Genomic DNA, 22,450 nt, shown 5'->3' with positions numbered 1-22,450 from the left:
TCCATAGGCTATAATGGCCATTTTTAGCGCAAAACGTGCGCATATGTGCGCATGCGCTTTTTTGCAGGGCCAAAAAATGCAACATGCTGCGTCTGGAAAATCCCAACGCACACCCCAAAAAAACGCAGCGCATGAAAATCGCATACATGCGCTGACCAGTGCGCAGGTATGCGCACCCATGTTAAATATAGGGGAAAAAACGCATGCGCAGGTGTGCGTTTTTTTCCAGCGCTAAAAAACGCAAATGTGAAACCAGCCTTACATTGTTATATTGGATAAGCGCCTACTTTCATCCTGCACACCAATTGTTTATCTAACAAAGCCATGGTATTTTTTCGCCTTAACTATACTTGGCCTCCATTTCGGTTTCGATACTGCTGTGTTTTGAGTACCATTGCTGCATTTCATTGTATTGTGTACTTTTTTATTAATATTGTTTTGTAAGGTTTTGCAAACACACTTTCCACGTTCTCCGCTCAGCCTCACTGTATAGATTTTAAATATTTAATACGGTTTTATACTGAAATGTAAACAATTCATAAAATCTCAAACTTCTAATTGTTGGTAAAGGGAAAAAAGGTCATTAAAATCCACATTCTGTTATATAAGATAATCGCTCTCAGCGCCACGGTTTTCAAATTAGAGCAGATTGTATTTAGCTATTCTGTATTTTCATGTATTGCCAAATAAAAGTCATAAGCAGCGCACAAAAAACCGCCTTACAGACTCAATTTCCCACAAATGACTTTTACCACAGAACGGTCTCATCTTTTTAGTATTGATTTATTGGGTTTTTAGCTTTATAGTTGGCTGAAATACTACAGCACGAAGAAAGATTTTGTCTTCATACTAATAATGATCACACAAGCACGGTGTGATTAAGTCCTACACACACACACAGTATGTACACTAAAAAACTGCAGAATGTAATTATTTTTTTTTATAATGAAGCTTTAATATAAGAATAAACGTTGGGGCTTGTTCTCTTACTAACACCTGCAATATTTTGAGTTGTAATGACAAATCTCCAGATTTTTTTTTTTTTTTTTTTAATCCTGACTGCTTTTCCCTTGTGCAGGTCGTCTCCCACACACAATGTCACATTGTTCTGCCTCTGCAGTGGATTTAGTCACTGTGTGTGTCCTGGCATTGTATTGTCTAATTGAAGCCTTTCTAACTTACATCGTTTGGCAACAGCGTCATCTGCTGGTGACGTTACGGATTTGCTGGTTTAGCTGCTATGCATTATGGGAAAGCTCCTATGGCACTGTGGTCCTGTTCTTGTCACATTAGAGGCAGTCTCCATTTATTCCTCTTCACTTCTGATGGAGAAGCCAGCTTATTACTTGTTTGCACCTTGTGCTCTATGTAACAGCCTGCTCACAGCATAGTCGCTAAGAAAACTGTGTGACACAATGTTGTACTTCATAGTAGGTTTGTAGCATTAGTTAGATAATGGAAAAAAAAACCTCAAAATGGTGTGAAATGGTGAAAAAAAAAAAAGAGAAATTATTGTTCCACTGCTTTTTTTTCCACTTTTTTGGCATTCCTTCTGTAGTAAAAATGACCTAGCAATAGGGCTCTCCAGTTCAGTACGATTAGGGCAATGACATATGTATCAGTTTTTTTAAGGTTTTAGAGGCTAAAAAAAATTCTAGACCTTGTTAAGAAAAAAAATTATTTTGCCTTTTTCAGAGACCTGTAACTTTTTTTTTTGTTTCACCTTCCATTGAGCTGGCCGAGGGGTTATTTGTTGGTGTGCTGAGCAGATGATTTTCTTGATACCATTGTGAGATACCGTCATTTTCTGACTATAAGACGTACTTTTTTCTCTCCAAATTTGGGAAATGGAGGTGCGTCTTATAAACCGAATGTAGCTTACCGAAGGGGGGTGGGGGCGGCAATGTGAGTTGGGCAATACTGTGGGCTATGGGCTGGGAGGATGGGGTGCTTGGCGGTGCGACGCTGTGGGGCAATGCTGCAAGTCCCAAGCTAGTAGGAGGGGGTGCTCGGCGGTACGAGAGCTCGTTTTATTTTGTGAAAGCTCAGAGAACTCGCACTTCCATGGTTTCAATGCAGTCAACTCCAGGAAAATGGCAGCAGTGCATGCACAGATTGAGATCTAGTCACCGAAATCAAGCTCCCAAGATAGAAATATGAGCAGCCGCCACCTCTGACGGACATTTTCCTGGAGTCCACTGCATTGAATGTTGAGTCTGGGCGTTATTGAGGAGACAAAACAGCGGCTGGTCCAGCCCCATTGTCCTGGTGCTGAAGCCTGATGGAGAATGGCGTTTCTGTAATGATTACTGGAAGCTAAATGAGGTGCTCAAGTTCAACGCATATCCGACGTCCAGCCTTGAAGAACTCATTGAGAAGCAAGGGTCAGCAAGATACATCACCAACCTGGACCTAACGAAAGGGTACTGGCAAATCCTCCTGTCCCAAAGTGCCATGGAGAAGATGGCCTGCTCTACACCTGACTGTTGTTTTCAGTATACCAAAGTGACGAAAAAAAACACTGCAGCTTACCTGGACAATATTGTGACCTTCAGCCCAGATTGGGGACGTCATCTGCAAACATATAGGCTATACTATACGTAGAAAAATATAGGCTGTGCTGAGAAATACAGAGCTTACCATAAACCCAAAGGAGTGCACCTAGGGGAAAGAAGAGGCAAAATACTTGGGCTATATCGTCGGATGGGGCGAAATAAAGCCGCAAGTGAATAAGGTAGAGGCGACCCAAAATTGGGCGCAACCGAGCTCCAAAAAACAGGTTAGGGTGCCACTCTGGGAATTGTGGGGTACTTTCAGCGATTTATCCTGAAGTTTGCCATGATAGCCACCTTCCTGGCTGACCTTCTTAAAGGCACGAAGACGATAATTGCCAAGTGGTATTCTGAAGTGGAGACTGTGTTCCAGGAGTTGAAGCTTGCCCTATGCAAAAGCTGGGCATGGTCACACCTGACTTCAGGAAGGAGTTTGTCATTCAGACAGATGCCTCCGATGTCTGCTTGGGAGCCATGTTGTCCCAGGAAAAGAATGCGGACGAACATCAGTCCTATAACCGAGTAGGAAACTCGCCTCCTGCGAGAAGAACTATGCAATCATAAAGAAACTAGATGTGTGCCCGATGCTATCGCATCGGGAGGGCAGTAACATCACAATGGGGGCAGCTTTGTGGCGCTAGGGGTGGCGGCCCACCCACTTCCGTGCAGTAACAACCGGCAGGAAAGATGGTGTTTTGCGATCTGTGCTGGAGATGGTGTGCGGCACCACCAGAGGATGGCCGCACCCAATCTCCAGCACAGTCCTCAAGCTGGGGTCTTTCCTGCCGGCTGTGACTGCACGGAGGTGGGTGGGCAGGCAGTGGCGGGATCTGGCGCGTGTAGTCAGGCAGTGGGTCCTGGAGGGGGTCCGAAGGCAGCATCCCTCATTACTACCCCCTCATTACGCCTTCTCATTATACCCCCTTTATTACACCCCTCTCGTTATACCCCCTCGTTACACCACTTTCACAGCCTCATGATCGCAGGGGCGGCCTGGATCGAGCGGTGGCTGGGATCCAAGCAGTGGCCGGGATCCCAGCGGCGGTCAGGATCGCAGCGGCAGCCTGGATCCGAGCGGCAGCTGGGATCCCAGGGGCAGTTGGGATTGCAGCGGTAGCCTAGATACGAGTGGCAGCTGGGAACCCAGGGGCGGTTGGGATCGCAGCGGTGGCTTGGATCCGAGCGGCAGCTGAGATCGCAGCTGCGTCCTGGATCCGAGTGCCATCGGGATCGTAGCTGCGTCCTGGATCCGCGCGGCATCACTTGGGTGTACCAAAATGGCAGTGAGCGTACTTCCGATGCGGCGCCGTAGATTGTGGGATTCGGGGACATCCAGATGGAAGTGGATGACAGACAATTTAAGGCAATTATATATATAGATAATGCTTAGCCATCAAATGGGCAACTGACACGCTGAGGTACCACCTGTTAGCCATGAAATTAAAGGGGTTGTCCGAGCTTTTCACATAATCTCAGTACATATCTGGGCTGCATAATTATGATAAGTAATTTACTTTCGGTCACTAGTTTGCACGGTTTTCTAGATATTCTGAACAGAATGTCCAAGGGGGGGTGTGTTATGGCATTGAAATGAGAACTAGTCATAACCTCCTACTCTAGTCCAAACATGCCCTCTATAGCAACAACCCCACCCTCCATAGCTACAGGCCCTCCCCGTCCACATGAAGCCCTCATCACACAGTAACAAATCCTCCCCCTCTAGCAGCCTCAGTGCAGAGAGAAGCTGCTCCTCCCCCAGACACACGCTGAACAGTGTTCTATGTAAAGTGAAACTAGTGAGGAGGCAAAATGGGTCTCTCTCTGAAATAAGATATCATTTTACCCAACTTTCTATAGCCTACATACCCATAGAGATTAATGAAAGTTGATCCTACTGGTAGATTCCCTTTAATCACTTCTATTGAACTTGTGGAAACCACAAAGCTTAGCTTTGCCAGATGGCTATACCCCATAACTATTTTAATATATTGTAACAGGGTCACTGGCAATGTGAGGGGAGATATGTGTCACAAAGACTGGTATCTTCTGTGATGTGAAAACCCAGAAGTTTCTCTCCAGCATGTTATGTGCTGAGAGGGGTTAATGTGCCATGACAGGGTTAGGTTATTTTGTGAGTACGTTTAAGAGATGGGTGGGCCGGTTACTCAACATATCTCCACCGCAAGGGTGTGGTTCGACAGGTTAAATGTCCTGCAAATGAGTTTTTTTCGCTGTCTGTGGGTCTCAAAGCAAAGAAGTCTCCAGAGAAGTGTTTATGTGCAACTGTGTTGGACTCTGTTGATTGTACCCTGAGCGGGCGGATTCCCACAGGCCTAAGGGCTGTGCTATACGTTATCTTTTAGTTTCCTGGTTTATGCCGTGATTTAAATAAACCAGCAGAAGAAACGTTCCTGTGTTAACAGTACCTATGTGAGCGGCTGAGTGAGTCAATATAGGAAAATATTCAGTATATATTGGTTCACTTTGTGTCTGACTTTAAAAAGAGACAAGTACAGCAAGAAAAAACAAGAGACCTGACATTTCAATTATTCACTAACTTAGTTTAAGGCTCCTGTAAAAAAAAATATTTGGTAAATAACATTCTGAGGCCAAACTCTAAAGAAGTATAATGACATTACTGAAATGTAGCGTATCGTCTCAGGGGCAATGTGCAGTGTACTATTATTACAGCTATGTAATCTGCCAGCAGCTTCCAAACCCCAGTAAGAGACAAATTAAGGGAAATAAGTCTAGTTCTGCAGGATTAATGTGTGTTCGGCGTCTGGATAAGTGGGCAGCTAAAACTATTCTATCCTCATTTGTTGTGGGATATTAGGCACTAAATGAAACATTAGAACCAAACCACACTGGACTGATGCATTATAACTGCGGCCCGAAAATGTGCTGGTGTGTTCATCATGATGAAAGTGATCTGCTAAGCAAGACGAATGCAAACCATCAACATGTACACAGCAGATACAGAAATACAAGAAAAAATGCTTTACACGGCACATCAAAAAAGTTTCACCTTTGGAAATGTCATTTGGAAGGCAGTAAAAATTAAGTGAAGACACATTGGGCCCCCCTGATTCATCAAGACCAATGCTGCTCACGCCTGTCCTCATGAAGAGACGTGTTGGAGTCAGGCACACCTGAGTCATTAAAAAATTTTGGCCTCTCAATGACTTAGGAGCATCTGATAAGTGGAGTGCACCTTGTCACATCTCCAGTCCCTGCTGGAGTATGATCTATGGCGTAGAGAACATCGCCGCTTGTCATCAATTTGACGAGCAGAGGCTGTCATGACCCAGCTCTGCCCACTTTATCATGTGAAAGCCAAATATTGCAAAATTTTCATGCAACCTCAAGTTATGTCAACATTCTGCAGCTTTTCAAAGCTGTTACACTGGTGTAAACGTTTGACGAATCGGGCCGATTATATGGACCATAAGTTATTATGTTTGGATGATGCTGAAGGTCTCCGAAAAGATCATGCTCATGGCCCTTGTGAGACAGTGAGGGCCATTTTATCCCCTAGAAAGTGCTTAGAAGCATATTGAACCTGCTGCAGAGCATGGTAATTACAGCATGGCTGTGGTTGCATTGCAGAATGTATGGATTTGGTCAAGCTATTTGACCAGGTCAGGTTTAGGAAAAAGCGACATGGGCTTTTATTTTTGTAGAGACCTATAGGATTGGTAGTGGGATGGGTCTCTCCCTCCACTCCGGGTTTTGGGAGTAGCTCAGGGCCACAATTCCCATTTAAGCTTTCAGTTTAGCTTTGGGTGTGTCAGTGTGTTTGCAAGAGTCAGAGCAGGAGGCTCTATGCAAGTAAGGTCTGTGTGAGACTGAACTCAGGCCAGAGAAGGCAATGCTACTGACGCACTCAAGAAATACAGTGGTGTGGTCGCCCATGGCAACAGTCAGATACAGACGTCCCAGCAGCAAACCAGAGGATAAAAGTTCTGATTTTATTTTGTGAGTTTGAAAATAAAGACTTAAGTATGTTGGACTAACCTGGGTCACTGCCTCTTTACCGCACTGTATTCTCACAGTTGCTTTACACCCTGTTTCCACATTGACTCGGCGCCTGAATTTTATTTATTTTATTTACACAGTTGTGTGTTTGGCCCTTTTTGTTTATATGCACCCTATTCATTATTCCATTTGCACCCTTTTTATATGTCCTGTGTTTTGTGTGTGTGTTTTTGCTTTTTGGATGGAGGTTAGCAATTCCAGATGTTTTCATCTGAATCAACAATTACGCTTTTTAAAAAAAATCTCAACATTTGGTGTCACTCCTCTCCAGTCTTGCCTTTAGTGTATATTTGAAACTGAAAGTATTTTGGTGCAATTTTTGCAAAACATACAACTTTTAGTGCAAAAATAAAAAAAACCATTCAAGACAAGGAAAAAAAAACCATTTATGACTGCTCCAAATTCATAAATTATATGCGCCATTTTGAAGAATTTGGCATCATAAACGTCAACTAACAACACAAAAAAAGTAAAGTGACTTGAAAAAAATGCAAATTGTGATTGGGGGGGGGTCTATATTTTAATTTAAAGCTTACAGTCTTACATTAATATTGTGTTCCATATGTCTGCTTCATATGCATACAGCACCTGTGTATCTTGTTTTTTTATGTCCATGTGCCATCTGGCTTTTACATGAACAATTTAATAACTGTCAAATACAGTTTCCTATTCTTAACAACTGTAATGGACCTGTGAAAATCACAAGACATACAGATGGTATTGGTAACCCAAATGTCAGAGGATTTTTCCTACCCATTGACCTATAATTGGAGAGTGTGTCCCAGAATACAGATCAAAATAGCACATGCTGCAATTTTTTTTTTACATACAGACCATCGACCTATGTGGAAAAACATGGACAAAAAAAGGTAGTATAAAGTCTGCAAATATCCTGTTTATGGCTTAGTTTTATATTAGAGTCATGTTGTATCGTTCAGATAACCAATTATCACAACAATCTAAGTTGAATTGGATATAATCCTGTAAGACCTCTTCCCAGATGTGTAGTTAAGGCCTTATTCACAAGTCGTTTTGGTCACTGTTACATCAGTTACCTGCAAGCCGAAACCGGGAATGGCTCCTCAACACAGAACCGGAGTGAATCCTTTCCCTTATAGCTTTTCCTTTGTGTTTGTTGCACTCCACATTTCGGCTTACGGACTCGGATACTGACTAGTGATGGCCGAACGAGGTCGGATGAGGAGTTATCCCAGCATGCCCGTATGCTAACCAAATGTCTTCAGTATGCTCGAAAAATATGTTTGAGTCCCCTGTTTGTTCGACAATTCCTGCAGATGTTGTAGCTTTCAAACAGCGGCGAGATATGCAGCTGCAGGGACTTGAACATACTTTTTGAGCACCCGAAGACACTCGGTTAGCACCCGAGCATGGATACCACCTTATCTGAGCATGTTCGCTCATCACTACTGCTGACCAAAATTACTGATGTGTGAATTAGTGGGGATCTGTCACTAGATCTTATGTTACAAACTGCATTCGATGCAGAGATAGTTCTCAAACCTGATGAGGCTGGTGTGCTTATATTAGATGCCATGTCAAAATGTGTGCATAGTCATTTTCCTTATATTTTCTCCATCTTTTTGAGATTTCTAATGCACCTATTTAAAGAGATCTGTTACCAGATTCACAAAACAAACTTTATACATTCTAACTGTATACATTTAACATTTTAACTGTATACAATATTAAATGTGACTAGCGTATTCTGGAAACCCATGTCAGAATGCCTGTATAAACCTGATGTTAAGTTGGGCACTTCAAGAGTCCACCTATAGAACGAAAACTCATGAATCCAGAGTATTCAATTTCCACCCACTCAGTCTGACTGACAGCTGCAGCTTGTACTGAGCAGAGTGAGATCTTTTCAGCAACAAAGAGGAGGAACACTGCAGAGATGGCAATCAGGTTCGTTGGGTGGATATTGGTTTAAACTTTCAAAAATAATTAGGTGCACACATTCAGGAACTGGCAGCACTTTGGATTCAGCATGTCTGCTGCGTTCAAAGCACTGCTGGCTATTGAATGCAGGTGAATCCGCATGTCTTCACTGAACCGTGCGGATTCACAGAGTGAAATACATTGTACGAGTTAAGTTTATCTTGCATCTCCGCAGAATAACTAGATATTCATCCACTCAATGCCGACTTTTATGCCCCATTGACTTGCTTTGGGGTCGGGTTTCGGACGAAACTCCCACTTTTTTTTGCCCTAGTCGGACCAGTTTCATCCGAATCAAATTTCGTTTCATTCTGGTTTCACGAAACCCGATCCGACCAAAGTCGCTCAACTCTACTGGTCACTGATTAACTTTATTATCAGCATTGCACAAAAATTTGACACAGATTTTAAAAAACGAAGTATATCAGCATCAACAAGCCTAACAGAAATATTTACCAATGTACACATTGTATTGTGAGATCTAGTGAGATAAGAAATTAAACCTAATATGCTTTTTGCCCCTAATCATGAAAATAAAAAAAAAGTATAAATAACAAATATAAGTATCTGTTTTTCATCTGCCGAAACATATTGATGAAAATTTGTTGAATTATTTAAAAGTAACTGGCAAACAGAATAGAAAATTGGTTTCCACAATACAGGTTGCGGTGTTGTTGATTTTTTGCAATGCTAAATTTAAGAATATGTAATTTCCAACAAGCCTAGGAAATAGGAATGTGTAGTCCACCAGTTTGAAAAGAAGTTTCTCTAACCTAAAAGAGCAAGCTCGTATAGTAAGAGAAATTAAAGACAACCCCTTAGCCAGTTCAAAAGTGGTCACGTTCTGCGCTTATTTTATTCCCACTGCTCCCGAATATTTCATATATTCTTGTAATATTTAGTACGCTAGAGAGATTCGGAGATACGGGCAATATTACGCAGTCACTTTTTTCTGTATTTACCACAGGATAATAAAGCAGAGGAACCTAAAGTCACAGCCCCAGCGGGTCCTGTGGTAAATATAGAAAAAAAAAAAAAACTAAAAAAAAAAGGACCATATCTCTAACTATATGGCAGATTAAAAAAACAAACAAAACAAAAACCACAGTACTCAAAGCAGCACGAAAAAATATCTGGCCACTTTTGACAGCTCCATTTTAATTAATCACACAACCAGCAATGGGCAAACCTGATAAGGCATAAAACTGAGCCAAAAACTGCCAAAATTCTTGCCTTTATTTTTATTGGTGTCTATGGTAGCGGTTTCTGCCTGCAGGAGTAACGTGTCCACGGCAGCCACTATCTACTGTATCCCAATCAAACCTGCCTCCCATTGCCTGAAAATTATGTAATAATAATTTTCTTTCTATAGCGCCGACATATTCCGCAGCACTTTACATTTTAGAGGGGACTTGTACAGACAATAGACATTACAGCATAACAATAATCACATAGATCATGACAGATAACAAGAGGAATGAGGGCCCTGCTCGCAAGCTTACTGTATACAACAAAGCCAAAAGAGCAGCCACATAAGTGGTGATTACACACAACATGACACAAGGATATCGGACATATGAAAGAATAGAAATGAACTCACCCGGTACAAGTTCCATGACAATGTATATAGGCTGCCTTTGTGTGCAGACTCCAATAAGCTTTACAATGTTGACATGGTCATACTGCTTCAAAATTCTGTGCAAACAAACAAAACTATTAACAAGAAGGCACTAACTTAAAAGGAAAAAAATATATATAAAAAACACTTCCCTAAAATAGGCTGTCACACACAGGCACCATTAACTGCTCATCTCATACACCTCAATTGTTGTCGGCTGAACCCTTTTTCATCACATGTATGGTCAGTTCAGCCAAGATTACATGCCTTGTCAATAGGAACAGGGACAATCTGCCACAAACTGCTCCCCTCACAAAAAAAAAAAGATCATGAGAAGAAATTCAATGTCTGATTCTCCCTGACCTCATCTGTTGGGAGAACCATATACAAGGGATTCAGATTTGAAAGGGGTTTTCCGGCCTTAAGAGCCTGTCACACTAAGCGATATCTCTAGCAATATCGCTATTACTTGTGACGTTATAGCGATATTGCTAGCGATATCGCTATGTCTGATACTTACCTACGACCCGCTCCCCCGCTGCTTATCGTTGATCGCGCGAGAACAGGCTGGACTGTTTTTCGTCGTCAGCTTCCTACGGCGCTTCCAGTGGAGCGACGAGCGTGGAGCCGGGCGGGAAGACGTCAGGATCGCCTCGTGTGACAGGTAAGTAGCGACCCCTGTCCCCAGCGATGTCGCTGGTGAGATCTGCCTGTGTGGCAGCTCACTAGCGACCACTTAGCAATGCACCAGCGATCCTGACCGCGTCATATCGCTGGTCGGGATCGCTGGTGCATCGCTAAGTGTGACAGTACCTTTAGACTACAAGCATGTGACTGCAGATTTGTGAATTCTCACTGCATGCTGTGAGGTTTCTCAGATGCCAGGAGCGGCAGGCACATGACTGCAAGTATGTGATTTGCGTACATGTGGTTACGTCAAGGGCTGTGGAGTCAGTAAGCCAAACCTCCGACTCCAACTCCTCAATTTCCATGACACCGACTCCACCAAAATGGGCTCTGACTCCACAGCCCTGGTTACGTCCCGACTAGACGGGTGCGGACTCACTCAATTCAATTGTACTGAGCGAGGAAGGACACAATCTAGTCGGAATGTGGCTGGAAGTATACAAATCACATCCTTGCATGACTTTCTACTCTCTGCACCCACACCGGAGAATTCTCACAGCACGCAGGATGAGGGTTTGTAGTCTAAGGCAGGACAACCCCCTTTAACCTCTTTGTGCCGCAGCCCATTTTCGTTCTTGTGTTTCTGTTTTTCGCTCTCCTTCCTCCTAGAGCCATAACTTTCTTATTTTTCCATTAATATGGTCATGTGAGGGCTTGTATTTTGCGGGACAAGTTGTACTTTTGAACGACACCATTGATTTTACCATATTGTGTACGTAAAAAAGGGGAAAAATTCCAAGTGCGGGGAAATTGCAAAAAAAAAAAGTGCATTTCCACAACAGTTTTCGGATTTATTTTTTACCATGTTCACCAAATGCAAGAAACTGACCAGCCATTATGATTGTCCAGGTCATTACAAGTTCACAGACAACAAACATGCCTAGGTTCTTTTTTATTTAAGTGGTGTAAACAAAATCCAAAATTTGTTAAAAAAAAAAAAAAAAAAACAATCGAGTCATTTTCCGATGACCGTAGTGTCTCCATTTTTCATGATCTCGGGTTGGGTGAGGGCTTATTTTTTGTGTGCCGAGCTGACATTTTTATTGATGATATTTTGGTGCAGATAAGATCTTTTGATCGCCCATTATTGCATTTTAATGCAATGTCGCTGCGACCCAAAAAACATAATTCTGGCATTTTGACTTCTTTTCTCGCTACGCTGTTTAGTGATCAGGTTAATACATTTTCTATTGGTAGATCGGGTGATTCTGAACACGGCGATACCTACTATGGGTATGTTTGATTTTTTTTTATTATTTTATTTTTAATGTGGCGAAAAGAGGGTGATTTAAACTTCTATATTATTTTATTTTTCATGGGAGGCTAGAAGCTGCCTTAACCCGATCGGCTCTGCTACATAGAGGCGATGATCAGATAGCCTATATGTGGTAGAATACCTCACTTGCTATGAACACCGACAACCAGGTGGCATTCACAGAAAGCCGGTAGTGACAATCAAAGAGGTCTCCAGGAGACCTCTGGTTGCACGCCAACTCATCGGTGACCCGCGATCACGTTAAATGCCACTGTCAGAGCTTGAGTGCAGTCTGATTACTACTGGGAATGTCGGCAATGGAGGAGATGGAGAAATTATGTTCTCCGTCTCCTCAACACCTGTGATCTGATTCTCTCATGTGCGAGAATCGGATCACACTATGTTAACACTTGAATCAAATTCTGACAGAGATTGAGCAGAGTGTCATTGGCATAATTTACCCAAATTCTCCCATTACCCATGATAGAACATATGTTCCCCGTGTGACCCCAGTCTTACTGTAAATTTTGGGGCTCATGGTGGAGGGAAGAGGACTATTTACATGTACCCTCAATATTCATGTCCTATGTGGAAGATGTGTAAACAAATCCTTTTCTATTAGAATAATAGCCCCCCGTAGCTACCACATGAATAGACTATTTCTCCAGAAAGATAACCATGAAGAAACCCATTACCGTAAAGTGCTAAGGGGTGTTTTTTTTCAGTTTACCGGGCATCAACTTTTCGAAACAAAAAACATGGATTTTGGGCTATAATATGATTTTATGTGTATATAAAAAGGTGTGCAAATAACCATTTAAAACTCTGGTAGGTAAAATGTTGATGCAGCTGAAATGTTACTGTAATATTGCATAATTTGTACTATGGGTGCTGACGGTCCAGCCATAAACAGCAATTCTACGCGAAACTGCTCCTTAATTTGGTTTGCACATTAATAGAGCACATTCTGAAACTGATCTTCTAGCAGCAGTTTTGTGATCATTACAATGCAACCACACAGTATAAATATCCATGACTGTTCTCCACGAAACCCACCTGGCTTCAGATAAAAATTTGATTTTTAATTCCTGAGGAAGATCTTCTTTGCATGTTTTAACGGCAACCGGTGTTTTATCTTTTAATGTTCCCTTGAACACTTCACCAAAATTACCCTGTAAATGGAAAATAAAATCACAGTTAAACTGCAAACTGAGAATTAAAAAAAAAATAAAAAAAATAAAAACAAGAGAAAAAATAAAATTATATATTTATCACCGTACTGTGCCCAAAAGCGCAGGCAGGTATGAAACAATGCTGCAAATTAACTTTGTTATTATCAATTAACAAAATAGAAATCAATATTTGGTGTGACAGCATCATTTCTTCTAAGTGCACTTGCAGAGTTATTGAAGGAACTGGGCAGGGAGGTTGTTACAAACATCTTGAAGAACTAACCACAGATCTTCTATGGATGCCGCTTGCGCCAATCCTTTTGTCTGCTCATGTAATACCAGACAGAGTTAAAGATGTTGAGATCAGGGCTCTTGGGGGTCATATCATTACATTCAGAAATCTCTGTCCTGCTTTTTAGCTAAACATAGCTCTTAATGACAAAAAGTGAAAAAGCAGAAAAAATGGCACCAAACTGCAGTCTGAATCAGTCCTTAGTATAACGCATACCACCTGATAGTGAGCTAGGTGGTGGAAGAAAAATGTGTTGAAGACCAAGCACTGGGATAGGCGTGAAATGGTTGTTGTCCTCCTTTACTTCCAGGCTCCCCCCTGCATGTTAAAGGACTGTCCCGCCACATGGAATAAAGGACATTAACCTTTTTTGAGACGCAATGGTGAGTGTGGTTTCCTTTCTTCAATATAGATCTTAATGACCTTCGCTTTATGTTTGGGGTTGTTATCTGGCTAAAAAAATGAATTTTGGGCCAATCAGACGCCTCACTATTGGTAATGCAAGATGGATACATGTCTGCCTGTATTGCTCAGCCTTTAGGACATCAAGAAATGGGCAAGGTTGTGGACAGTTACCTAAGAAATTGGATGATGTACAGCAATGCCATCAGATAATTTTATTTCTATAGCGCCAACATATGCCGCAGCACTTTAAATTTTAGAGGGGACTAGTACAGACAATAAAAGACATTACAGATTAACAATAATACATAAATCAACAGACACCAAGAGGAATGAGGGCCGTGCTCATTAATAGGGGACACCCGAAAGGTGGATGGTAACAATTGCTTTAATTGTACGGACCAGCCATAATGTAGCTAATCGAGTCATAACTGACAGCAACCAGTGGGACAAAGACACCCATCCATTGTTTAAAGAAGTCTGGTCAGAAGTCTAGAATAATTGCGATCAAAAACCATACCTTCAACATGGAAACAAGGCCAAGTGACTGAACAATGCACAAAATCGAATGAATAGAGGTGCACAAAAAGGACGGCAGCAGCAAGATTAAGGTTTTCAATGCTGAGAGATAGTCAAATACTTATCCATTATGCAGTACCATCAGGGAGGCATCTGATTTCCTTCAAATTTATTCTGCAGAAGAATAACGACTCAAGACATAAAGCCAATGTTATTAAAGGGAATCTGTCAGCAGGTTTTTACTGTGCTGAAACAAAGAAATCAGGATGTGCTGCTTGTAGGAATGGGCAAGTAGCATTGTTGCTCGGGTCTCCCCGGGCATGCTTAGGTGATCTCCGAGTATTTTGGCGTGCTCGGAAAACTAGTTTTTGTCGTCTCAGCTGCATGATTTGCGGCTGCTAGACAAGCTGAATACATGTGGGAATTTCCTAGCAAACAAGCATTCCTCACATATTCAGCCTGTCCAGCAATCGCAAATCATACAGATGAGACGACGAAAACTAAATCTCCGAGCATGCTAAAATACTCGGAGGACACTCGAGCATGCTCGGGTAAACCCGAGCAACGAGTATACTCGCTCATCGCTAGTTGCTTGTCAAAGCGCATGCTGTTTACGAACTGTGAAGGATTGGTCACTAGGAGATTAACATTGCTGAACTGGCAATGCCCTCTCCTGTGATAAGCAGCTCACTGTATGAACATTGCATATACAGAGCCTGGTGGGGGCGGGGTTAGATTTCTCAGCTCTGCTTCTTTCTAAATCTAGACCATTTGATTGTGTCAGAACCACTGCACCCAGTAATCTGTGATACATTGCTGGATTCAGCTTCCCTTTACCTACATTATGCTGCTCTCAGACGAGGTAGTTAAAACTTGCTGACAGACTCCCTTGAAAAAAGATATTCAAAGTAAGGAACAAGGAGTCTTAAAAGTGATAATCTGGTCCCAACAGAGACTAGAAATACATTAAGAGACAACTAGCTTGGCCAGTGCGAAATTTCACACATTGGACATCAGAGGCGCAGGCAATTTCAGAAAAAGCAAGCTGGTCAAATGTAAATGTATTTCATGAGATGATGAACACAGGTATTTATGTAGATTGGTAAAGCAATAAATTGGTTTGATAATCAGAGGTTCAAAAAGGTCTTCCGGTTGAGGTGCCACCTGCAGGTCATTGTGTCTTTCTGCAGGTGACAATGAATTATGACAATGAATGTTTAAACTGTATTTAGTGATAAAATCATGCATGTGTGGTTTGTTCGGCTCTTTTCTTGCTGAAAGGAGCAAGTTTACCTTTCACATGGTGTATCATTTGTGTGTGTGTGTGTGTGTGTGGCGAAGTAATCAGCGAAAAAGCAGTGCATATTTACAAATGTGTTTGCATATGTGACTCACCATTTGTGTGTGTGGGGCGAAGTAGCACCATTCGTTAGCTGAGGAATATAACCCTCACAGAATACTCTACATCTACTCCACCAACAAATATCAATACTATTATCAATTTGTACCTAGCACCATCACATCTTCTCAGTATAGCACGGTGAATTGCACAATTACAATTCTAGTCCATATTTAAAGTCATTTTGAGGGGTGTACATGACAGAAAATACCCAAAAGTGATAACATTCTAAAAGCTGGACCCCTCAAGGTGCTCAAAACCACATTCAAGAAGTTTATTAACCCTTTAGGTGCTTCACAGGAACTGAAGCAATGTGGAAGGAAAAAATTATTTACTTTTTTTTGCAAAACATTTAATTCAGAACCAATTATTTTTATTTTCACAAGTGTTAAAAGAGAAAATTAACCACAAAATTTGTTGTGCAATTCCTCCTGAATATGCCGATACCCATATGTGGGGGTAAACCACTTTTGGGGCGCACGGCAGAGCTCACATGGGAAGGAGCAACGTCTGACTTTTTCAACGCAGAATTGGCTGGAATTGAGATTGGATGCCATGTTGCGTTTGGAAAGCCCCTGATGTGCCTAAACAGTAGAAACCCCCCCACAATTGACCCCCTTTTGGAAACTAGACCCCGCAAGGAGCTTGCCATTAGTGGATTATGTGCACTGGGAATATGGGATACATCATTGTGGCGGATATATATATATATATATATATATATATATATATATATATATATATATATATATATATATATATATCCCCATAGTGAAAATCATTTCTGTCATTTCCCTTCCCAGTTATATGGCCGTGCACGTGCCCCATGTTCTCCCCCTGTGTCCATGCTTGCTGTCTGGCGTCCTTGTCATGTTGGACGCACGCTGGAGTCTCCCTACTCTGTAGGTGCATTCTAGCATGTGACGCTTTGGGAGCAGCAGGATCTGGGGTTGCCATGATGCATGCGCCGCTACGGCCTCTCTGATTCGCTCTCCCTGGACATGCGACACACTGGGCGGGCTATTTGAAGGTCCTTTTCTCGTCCCTGAACGATCCCCTTGAGAAAGCTGAGTGTTAGGTCAGCGAAACGCACGTCGGGGCTACATCTGGCGTGGGGGTCCCCTTTCTTAACCCTTCAACACCTGGTAAGCTCTTCCTCCCCTTGTTCACCCTAAAGCACTTTTTTATGCATACTTTGTAGTATGGGCATTATATAGAGCGTTAATACCTGGTACTGCACCATGTGTTATGGAAGCCCTATATATGATGTTAAAATTATGGCGCTATGAATCCACAAACATGAGCTGTTTAGGTACCTTTGTCTGAAGGTGATACCCCCGTACTTTGGGACGTTCCTGGAGACATGTATCATGTCTTTGCAATATCCGTGTGCTTTTACAATGTATTGTGTCCTTAATAAATATTTTTCAGTATTTTTTTACCACAAACTCCTTGTTCTCTTGTATTTTCAATTGCATTAGGAGTAGGTATTAGGTGTTTTGGTGGCTTTTACTGTGTGCATGCACCCTAACACCTATTATGCAGCTGGGTTGTTTGGCACTAAGGAGCTTATGTAGATGTGTGGTGAGCACTTTGAACCCCCAAGTGCTTCACAGAAGTTTATAACGCAGAGCCGTGAAAATAAAAAATCCTTTTTTTCCACAAAAGTGATTTTTTTTTTAGCCCCCAATTTTTTTATTTTCCTAAGGGTAACAGGAGAAATTAGACCCCCAAACTTGGTGTGCAATTTGTCTTGAGTACGCTGATGCACCATATGTTGGGGTAAACCACTGTTTGGGCACACATCTGGGCTCGGAAGGGAGGGAGCACCATTTGACTTTTTGAACGCAAAATTGGCTGGAATCAATGATGGCGCCATGTTGCGTTTGGAGACCCCCTGATGAGCCCAAGTAGTGGAAACCCCTCAATTCTAGCTCCATCCCTATCCCCAACACAATCCTACCCTAACCCTATTTTTAACCCTAATTCCAATCGTAATTCTAACCCTAATTCCAACCCTAACCCTAACTGAAAAACAAAAATAAATATATTTTCTTTATTTCATTATATTTCCCTAGCTAAGGGGGTGATAAGGTGGGGTATTTAACTATTTTCTTTTTATTTTGATCACTGTGATAGGGTTTATGACAGTGATCAAAATGTACATTGAATGAATGGAATCTGTCGGCCGGCAGATTCGGCGTGTGCACTGCGCATGCACCCACCATTTTTTCCCCGTACCAAGATGGCGGCGCCCACTGAAGGAGGGCCTGGCATTCTCAGATATTTAGTTTTCAGCGCCTCAGCTGCATGATTTGCAACTGCCAGACAGCTTGAATACGTGTGGAATATCTGTTTGTTAGGGAATTCCCACATGTATTCGGCCTGTCTACAAGACAAGACGCAAATCATGCAGCTGAGACGACGAAAACAATCTCCGAGCGTGCCAAAATGCTCGGAGAACACCCGAGCAACGAGTATACTCGCTCATCACTAATCGGGGAACCCATTTCTCTCTCCTCTGATGTGCGATCACATCAGAGGAGAAAGTGAAAGCAAAATTGCGGCTTTTTTTGCGGTCGCCGTTGTACGGTTAATAACGGCGATTGCAAAAGCCGACCCGAATCATGTTCTCTAGGGTCTCGGCTACCCCCGGAAGCCGAGACCACGGAGAAAATCCGACTCTGGGGGGCACTATACACTTTTTTTCACAGCACTATTAATTAACGGCGCTGTGGTTTAAGTACCCTTGACTACCGCCGTTAAAAGGCGTATCGGCGGTCGTTAAGGATTTGTCTTGTTTTCTCATATGTTGTCCTTAAAGGGGTTGTCCGGGCTTTTCACATAATCTCAGTACATACTGTATCTGGGCTGCAGAATTATGACAATAAGTAATTTACTTTCTGTCAATAGTTTGAGTTTGCACGGTTTTCTAGATATTCTGAACAGAACGTCCAAGGGGGGGGGAGTGTTATGGCATTGAAATGAGAACTAGTCGTAACCTCCTACTCTACTCTAAACATGCCCTCTATAGCAACAACCCCACCCGCCATAGCTACAGGCCCTCCCCATCCACATGAAGCAGCCCTCATCACACAGTAACAAATTCTTCCCCTCCAGCAGCCTCAGTGCAGAGAGTGGAGAGCTGCTCCTCCCCCAGACACACACTGAACAGTTATCTATGCAAAGTGAAACTAGTGAGGAGGAGGGAAAATCGTCCTGTATTCTGTAATCAGTAATTCCTTCCCTCACTGTCCCAGGCTGCTGGCAGCAGTGAGAACAGACTGTGTGATGGCCAGTGATGGGGGTCTGCAGCTTCTAATCTGCATAGGGGATGGCAGTCACTGATGCAATCTGTTCTGTGAATGAGACAGCTCTGAGTCACTGATGTCTTCACACAGCAGCAGATTTGGTGCAGTGTATGTGTGAGCACTGTGTCTCTAATGACTAGTGTTGAGCGATACCGTCCGATACTTAAAAGTATCGGATCGGAATGGATCGGCCGATCTAAAAAAAATATCGGGTATCGCCGATTCCGATACCGGAAGTCCCATTCAAGTCTATGGGACTTCCGGTATCGGAATAAGAAAAACCCTATTTTTGCCTTGTACAGCCCCTCTGGGGTCTGTACGGGCCTTTCGGGGGGCTGTGCCGACTGCCCGGGGGGCTGTGCCGACTGCCCGGGGGGCTGTGCCGACTGCCCGGGGGGCTGTGCCGGCCTGCCGGTGGTCTGTGCAGGCTCCGGGGGTCTGTGCAGGCATCGTCCGACCCATCGGGCGATGCCTGCTACCATGACAGTGATTGACACATTAGCCAATGATGGGACAGTAGTAGTCCCATCATCCGGCTAATGTGTTGAATGTAAAAAAAAAAAAAAAAAATATACATGCTACATACATACTACATACATAATACATATATACTACATGCATGCAACATACATACAACATATATACTACATGCATGCATCATGCATACTACATATATACATGTAACATACATACTACATATATACTACATGCAACATACATACTACATACATGCTACATACATACTACATGCTACATACATGCAACATACATACTACATACATAATACATATACTACATGCATGCAACATACATACAACATAATACATGCATGCAACATACATACAACATATATACTACATGCATGCAACATACATACTATATATACTACATGTAACATACATACTACATGTAACATACATACTACATATATACTACATGCTACATACATGCAACATACATACTACATACATACTACATACAACATATATACTACATGCATGCTACATACATGCAACATACATGCTACATACTACATGCATACTACATACATGCTACATACATACTACATACATACTACATGCATGCAACATACATACAACATATATACTACATGCATGCAACATACATATATACTACATACAATACATACATATAGACATACAGTACATATAACAGAGTACATACTCACCGTCACTTGTCACTTTGATCCCCGAAGCCATTGTCGCCTGAGGAATAAATATCAAAATAAAAAAACACCAATATACTTACCCCGATCCGCAGAAGTCCACGAGGGTCCCACGTCGATCTTGCGTGGAGAACAGCAGCATCAGCTGATGCTACCGTTCTCTACCAGCTCCAGGAATACAATGATGGAAGGTAGGTATCCTTCCGCACTGTATTCCTCCACCACTGTAAAAAAAAAGTCCCTAGTCTCACTTTATGCCATTGCTGCGTGATTAAGTTCCCACGCAGCCTTTGCCATAAAGTGAGACTAGGGACTTTTTTTTTCAGTGGTGGAGGAATACAGTGCGGAAGGATACCTACCTTCCGTCATTGTATTCCTGGAGCTGGTAGAGAACGGTAGCATCAGCTGATGCTGCTGTTCTCCACGCAAGATTGACGTGGGACCCTCGTGGACTTCTGCAGATCGGGGTAAGTATATTGGTGTTTTTTTATTTTGATATTTATTCCTCAGGCCACAATGGCTTCGGGGATCAAAGTGACAAGTGACGGTGAGTATGTACTCTATGTTATATGTACTGTATGTCTATATGTATGTATTGTATGTAGTATATATGTATGTTGCATGCATGTAGTATATATGCAGTATATATGTAGTATGCATGTGGTATATATGTAGTATGTATGTTGCATGCATGTAGTGTATGTATGTAGTATGTATGTAGCATGTATGTAGCAAGTATGTAGTATGTATGTTGCATGTATGTAGCATGTAGTATATATGTAGTATGTATGTTACTTGTAGTATATATAGTATATATGTAGTATGCATGTTGCATGCATGTAGTATATATGTTGTATATATGTTGCATGCATGTAGTATATATGTATTATGTATGTAGTATGTATGTAGTATGTATGTAGCAAGTATGTAGTATGTATGTTGCATGTAGTATATATGTAGTATGTATGTTACATGTAGTATATATGTAGTATGCATGTTGCATGCATATAGTATATATGTAGTATGCATGTTGCATGCATGTAGTATACACTCACTGGCCACTTTATTAGGTACACCTGTCCAACTGTGTGTTAAGACTTAATTTCTAATCAGCCAATCACATGGCGGCAACTCAGTGCATTTAGGCATGTAGACATGGTCAAGACAATCTCCTGCAGTTCAAACCGAGCATCAGTATGGGGAAGAAAGGTGATTTGAGTGCCTTTGAATGTGGCATGATTGTTGGTGCCAGAAGGGCTGGTCTGAGAATTTCAGAAACTGCTGATCTACTGGGATTTTCACGCACAACCATCTCTAGGGTTTACAGAGAATGGTCCGAAAAAGAAAAAAAATCCAGTGAGCGGCAGTTCTGTGGCCGGAAATGCCATGTTGATGCCAGAGGTCAGAGGAGAATGGGCAGACTGGTTCGAGCTGATAGAAAGGCAACAGTGACTCAAATTGCCACCCGTTACAACCAAGGTAGGCAGAAGAGCATCTCTGAACGCACAGTGCGTCGAACTTTGAGGCAGATGGGCTACAGCAGCAGAAGACCACACTGGGTACCACTCCTCTCAGCTAAGAACAGGAAACTGAGGCTACAATTTGCACAAGCTCATCGAAATTGGACAGTAGAAGATTGGAAAAACGTTGCCTGGTCTGATGAGTCTCGATTTCTGCTGCGACATTCGGATGGTAGGGTCAGAATTTGGCGTAAACAACATGAAAGCATGGATCCATCCTGCCTTGTATCAACGGTTCAGGCTGGTGGTGGTGGTGTCATGGTGTGGGGAATTTTTTCTGGGCACTCTTTGGGCCCCTTGGTACCAATTGAGCATCGTTGCAACGCCACAGCCTACCTGAGTATTGTTGCTGACCATGTCCATCCCTTTATGACCACAATGTACCCAACATCTGATGGCTACTTTCAGCAGGATAATGCGCCATGTCATAAAGCTCGAATCATCTCAGATTGGTTTCTTGAACATGACAATGAGTTTACTGTACTCAAATGGCCTCCTCAGTCACCAGATCTCAATCCAATAGAGCATCTTTGGGATGTG

At 42.3% G+C, this 22,450-nt stretch overlaps 1 protein-coding gene across 4 annotated transcripts in view; it reads right to left on the bottom strand.

Annotated features, from left to right (window-relative positions):
• The window catches only part of FER (FER tyrosine kinase), a 416,817-nt gene that overhangs the window by 132,463 nt on the left and 261,904 nt on the right, over window positions 1-22,450 (bottom strand). For all 4 annotated transcript variants that reach the window (XM_073548571.1, XM_073548350.1, XM_073548410.1 and 1 more), the window contains exons 16-17: window positions 13,166-13,281; window positions 10,150-10,244 (exon numbers count right to left, since the gene is read on the bottom strand). In XM_073548571.1, coding sequence (XP_073404672.1) covers window positions 10,150-10,244; window positions 13,166-13,281 — 211 coding nt within the window. The remainder of the gene's footprint in view (window positions 1-10,149; window positions 10,245-13,165; window positions 13,282-22,450) is intronic.

The sequence above is a fragment of the Dendrobates tinctorius genome, unplaced genomic scaffold, assembly GCF_039654945.1.
Source record: "Dendrobates tinctorius isolate UK_male_01 unplaced genomic scaffold, ASM3965494v1 ptg000003l, whole genome shotgun sequence".
NCBI classification, from domain to species: Eukaryota; Metazoa; Chordata; class Amphibia; order Anura; family Dendrobatidae; genus Dendrobates; species Dendrobates tinctorius.
The sequence above is the reverse complement of the archived record's forward strand: the minus strand, read 5'-3'. Positions and strand labels throughout refer to the sequence as shown.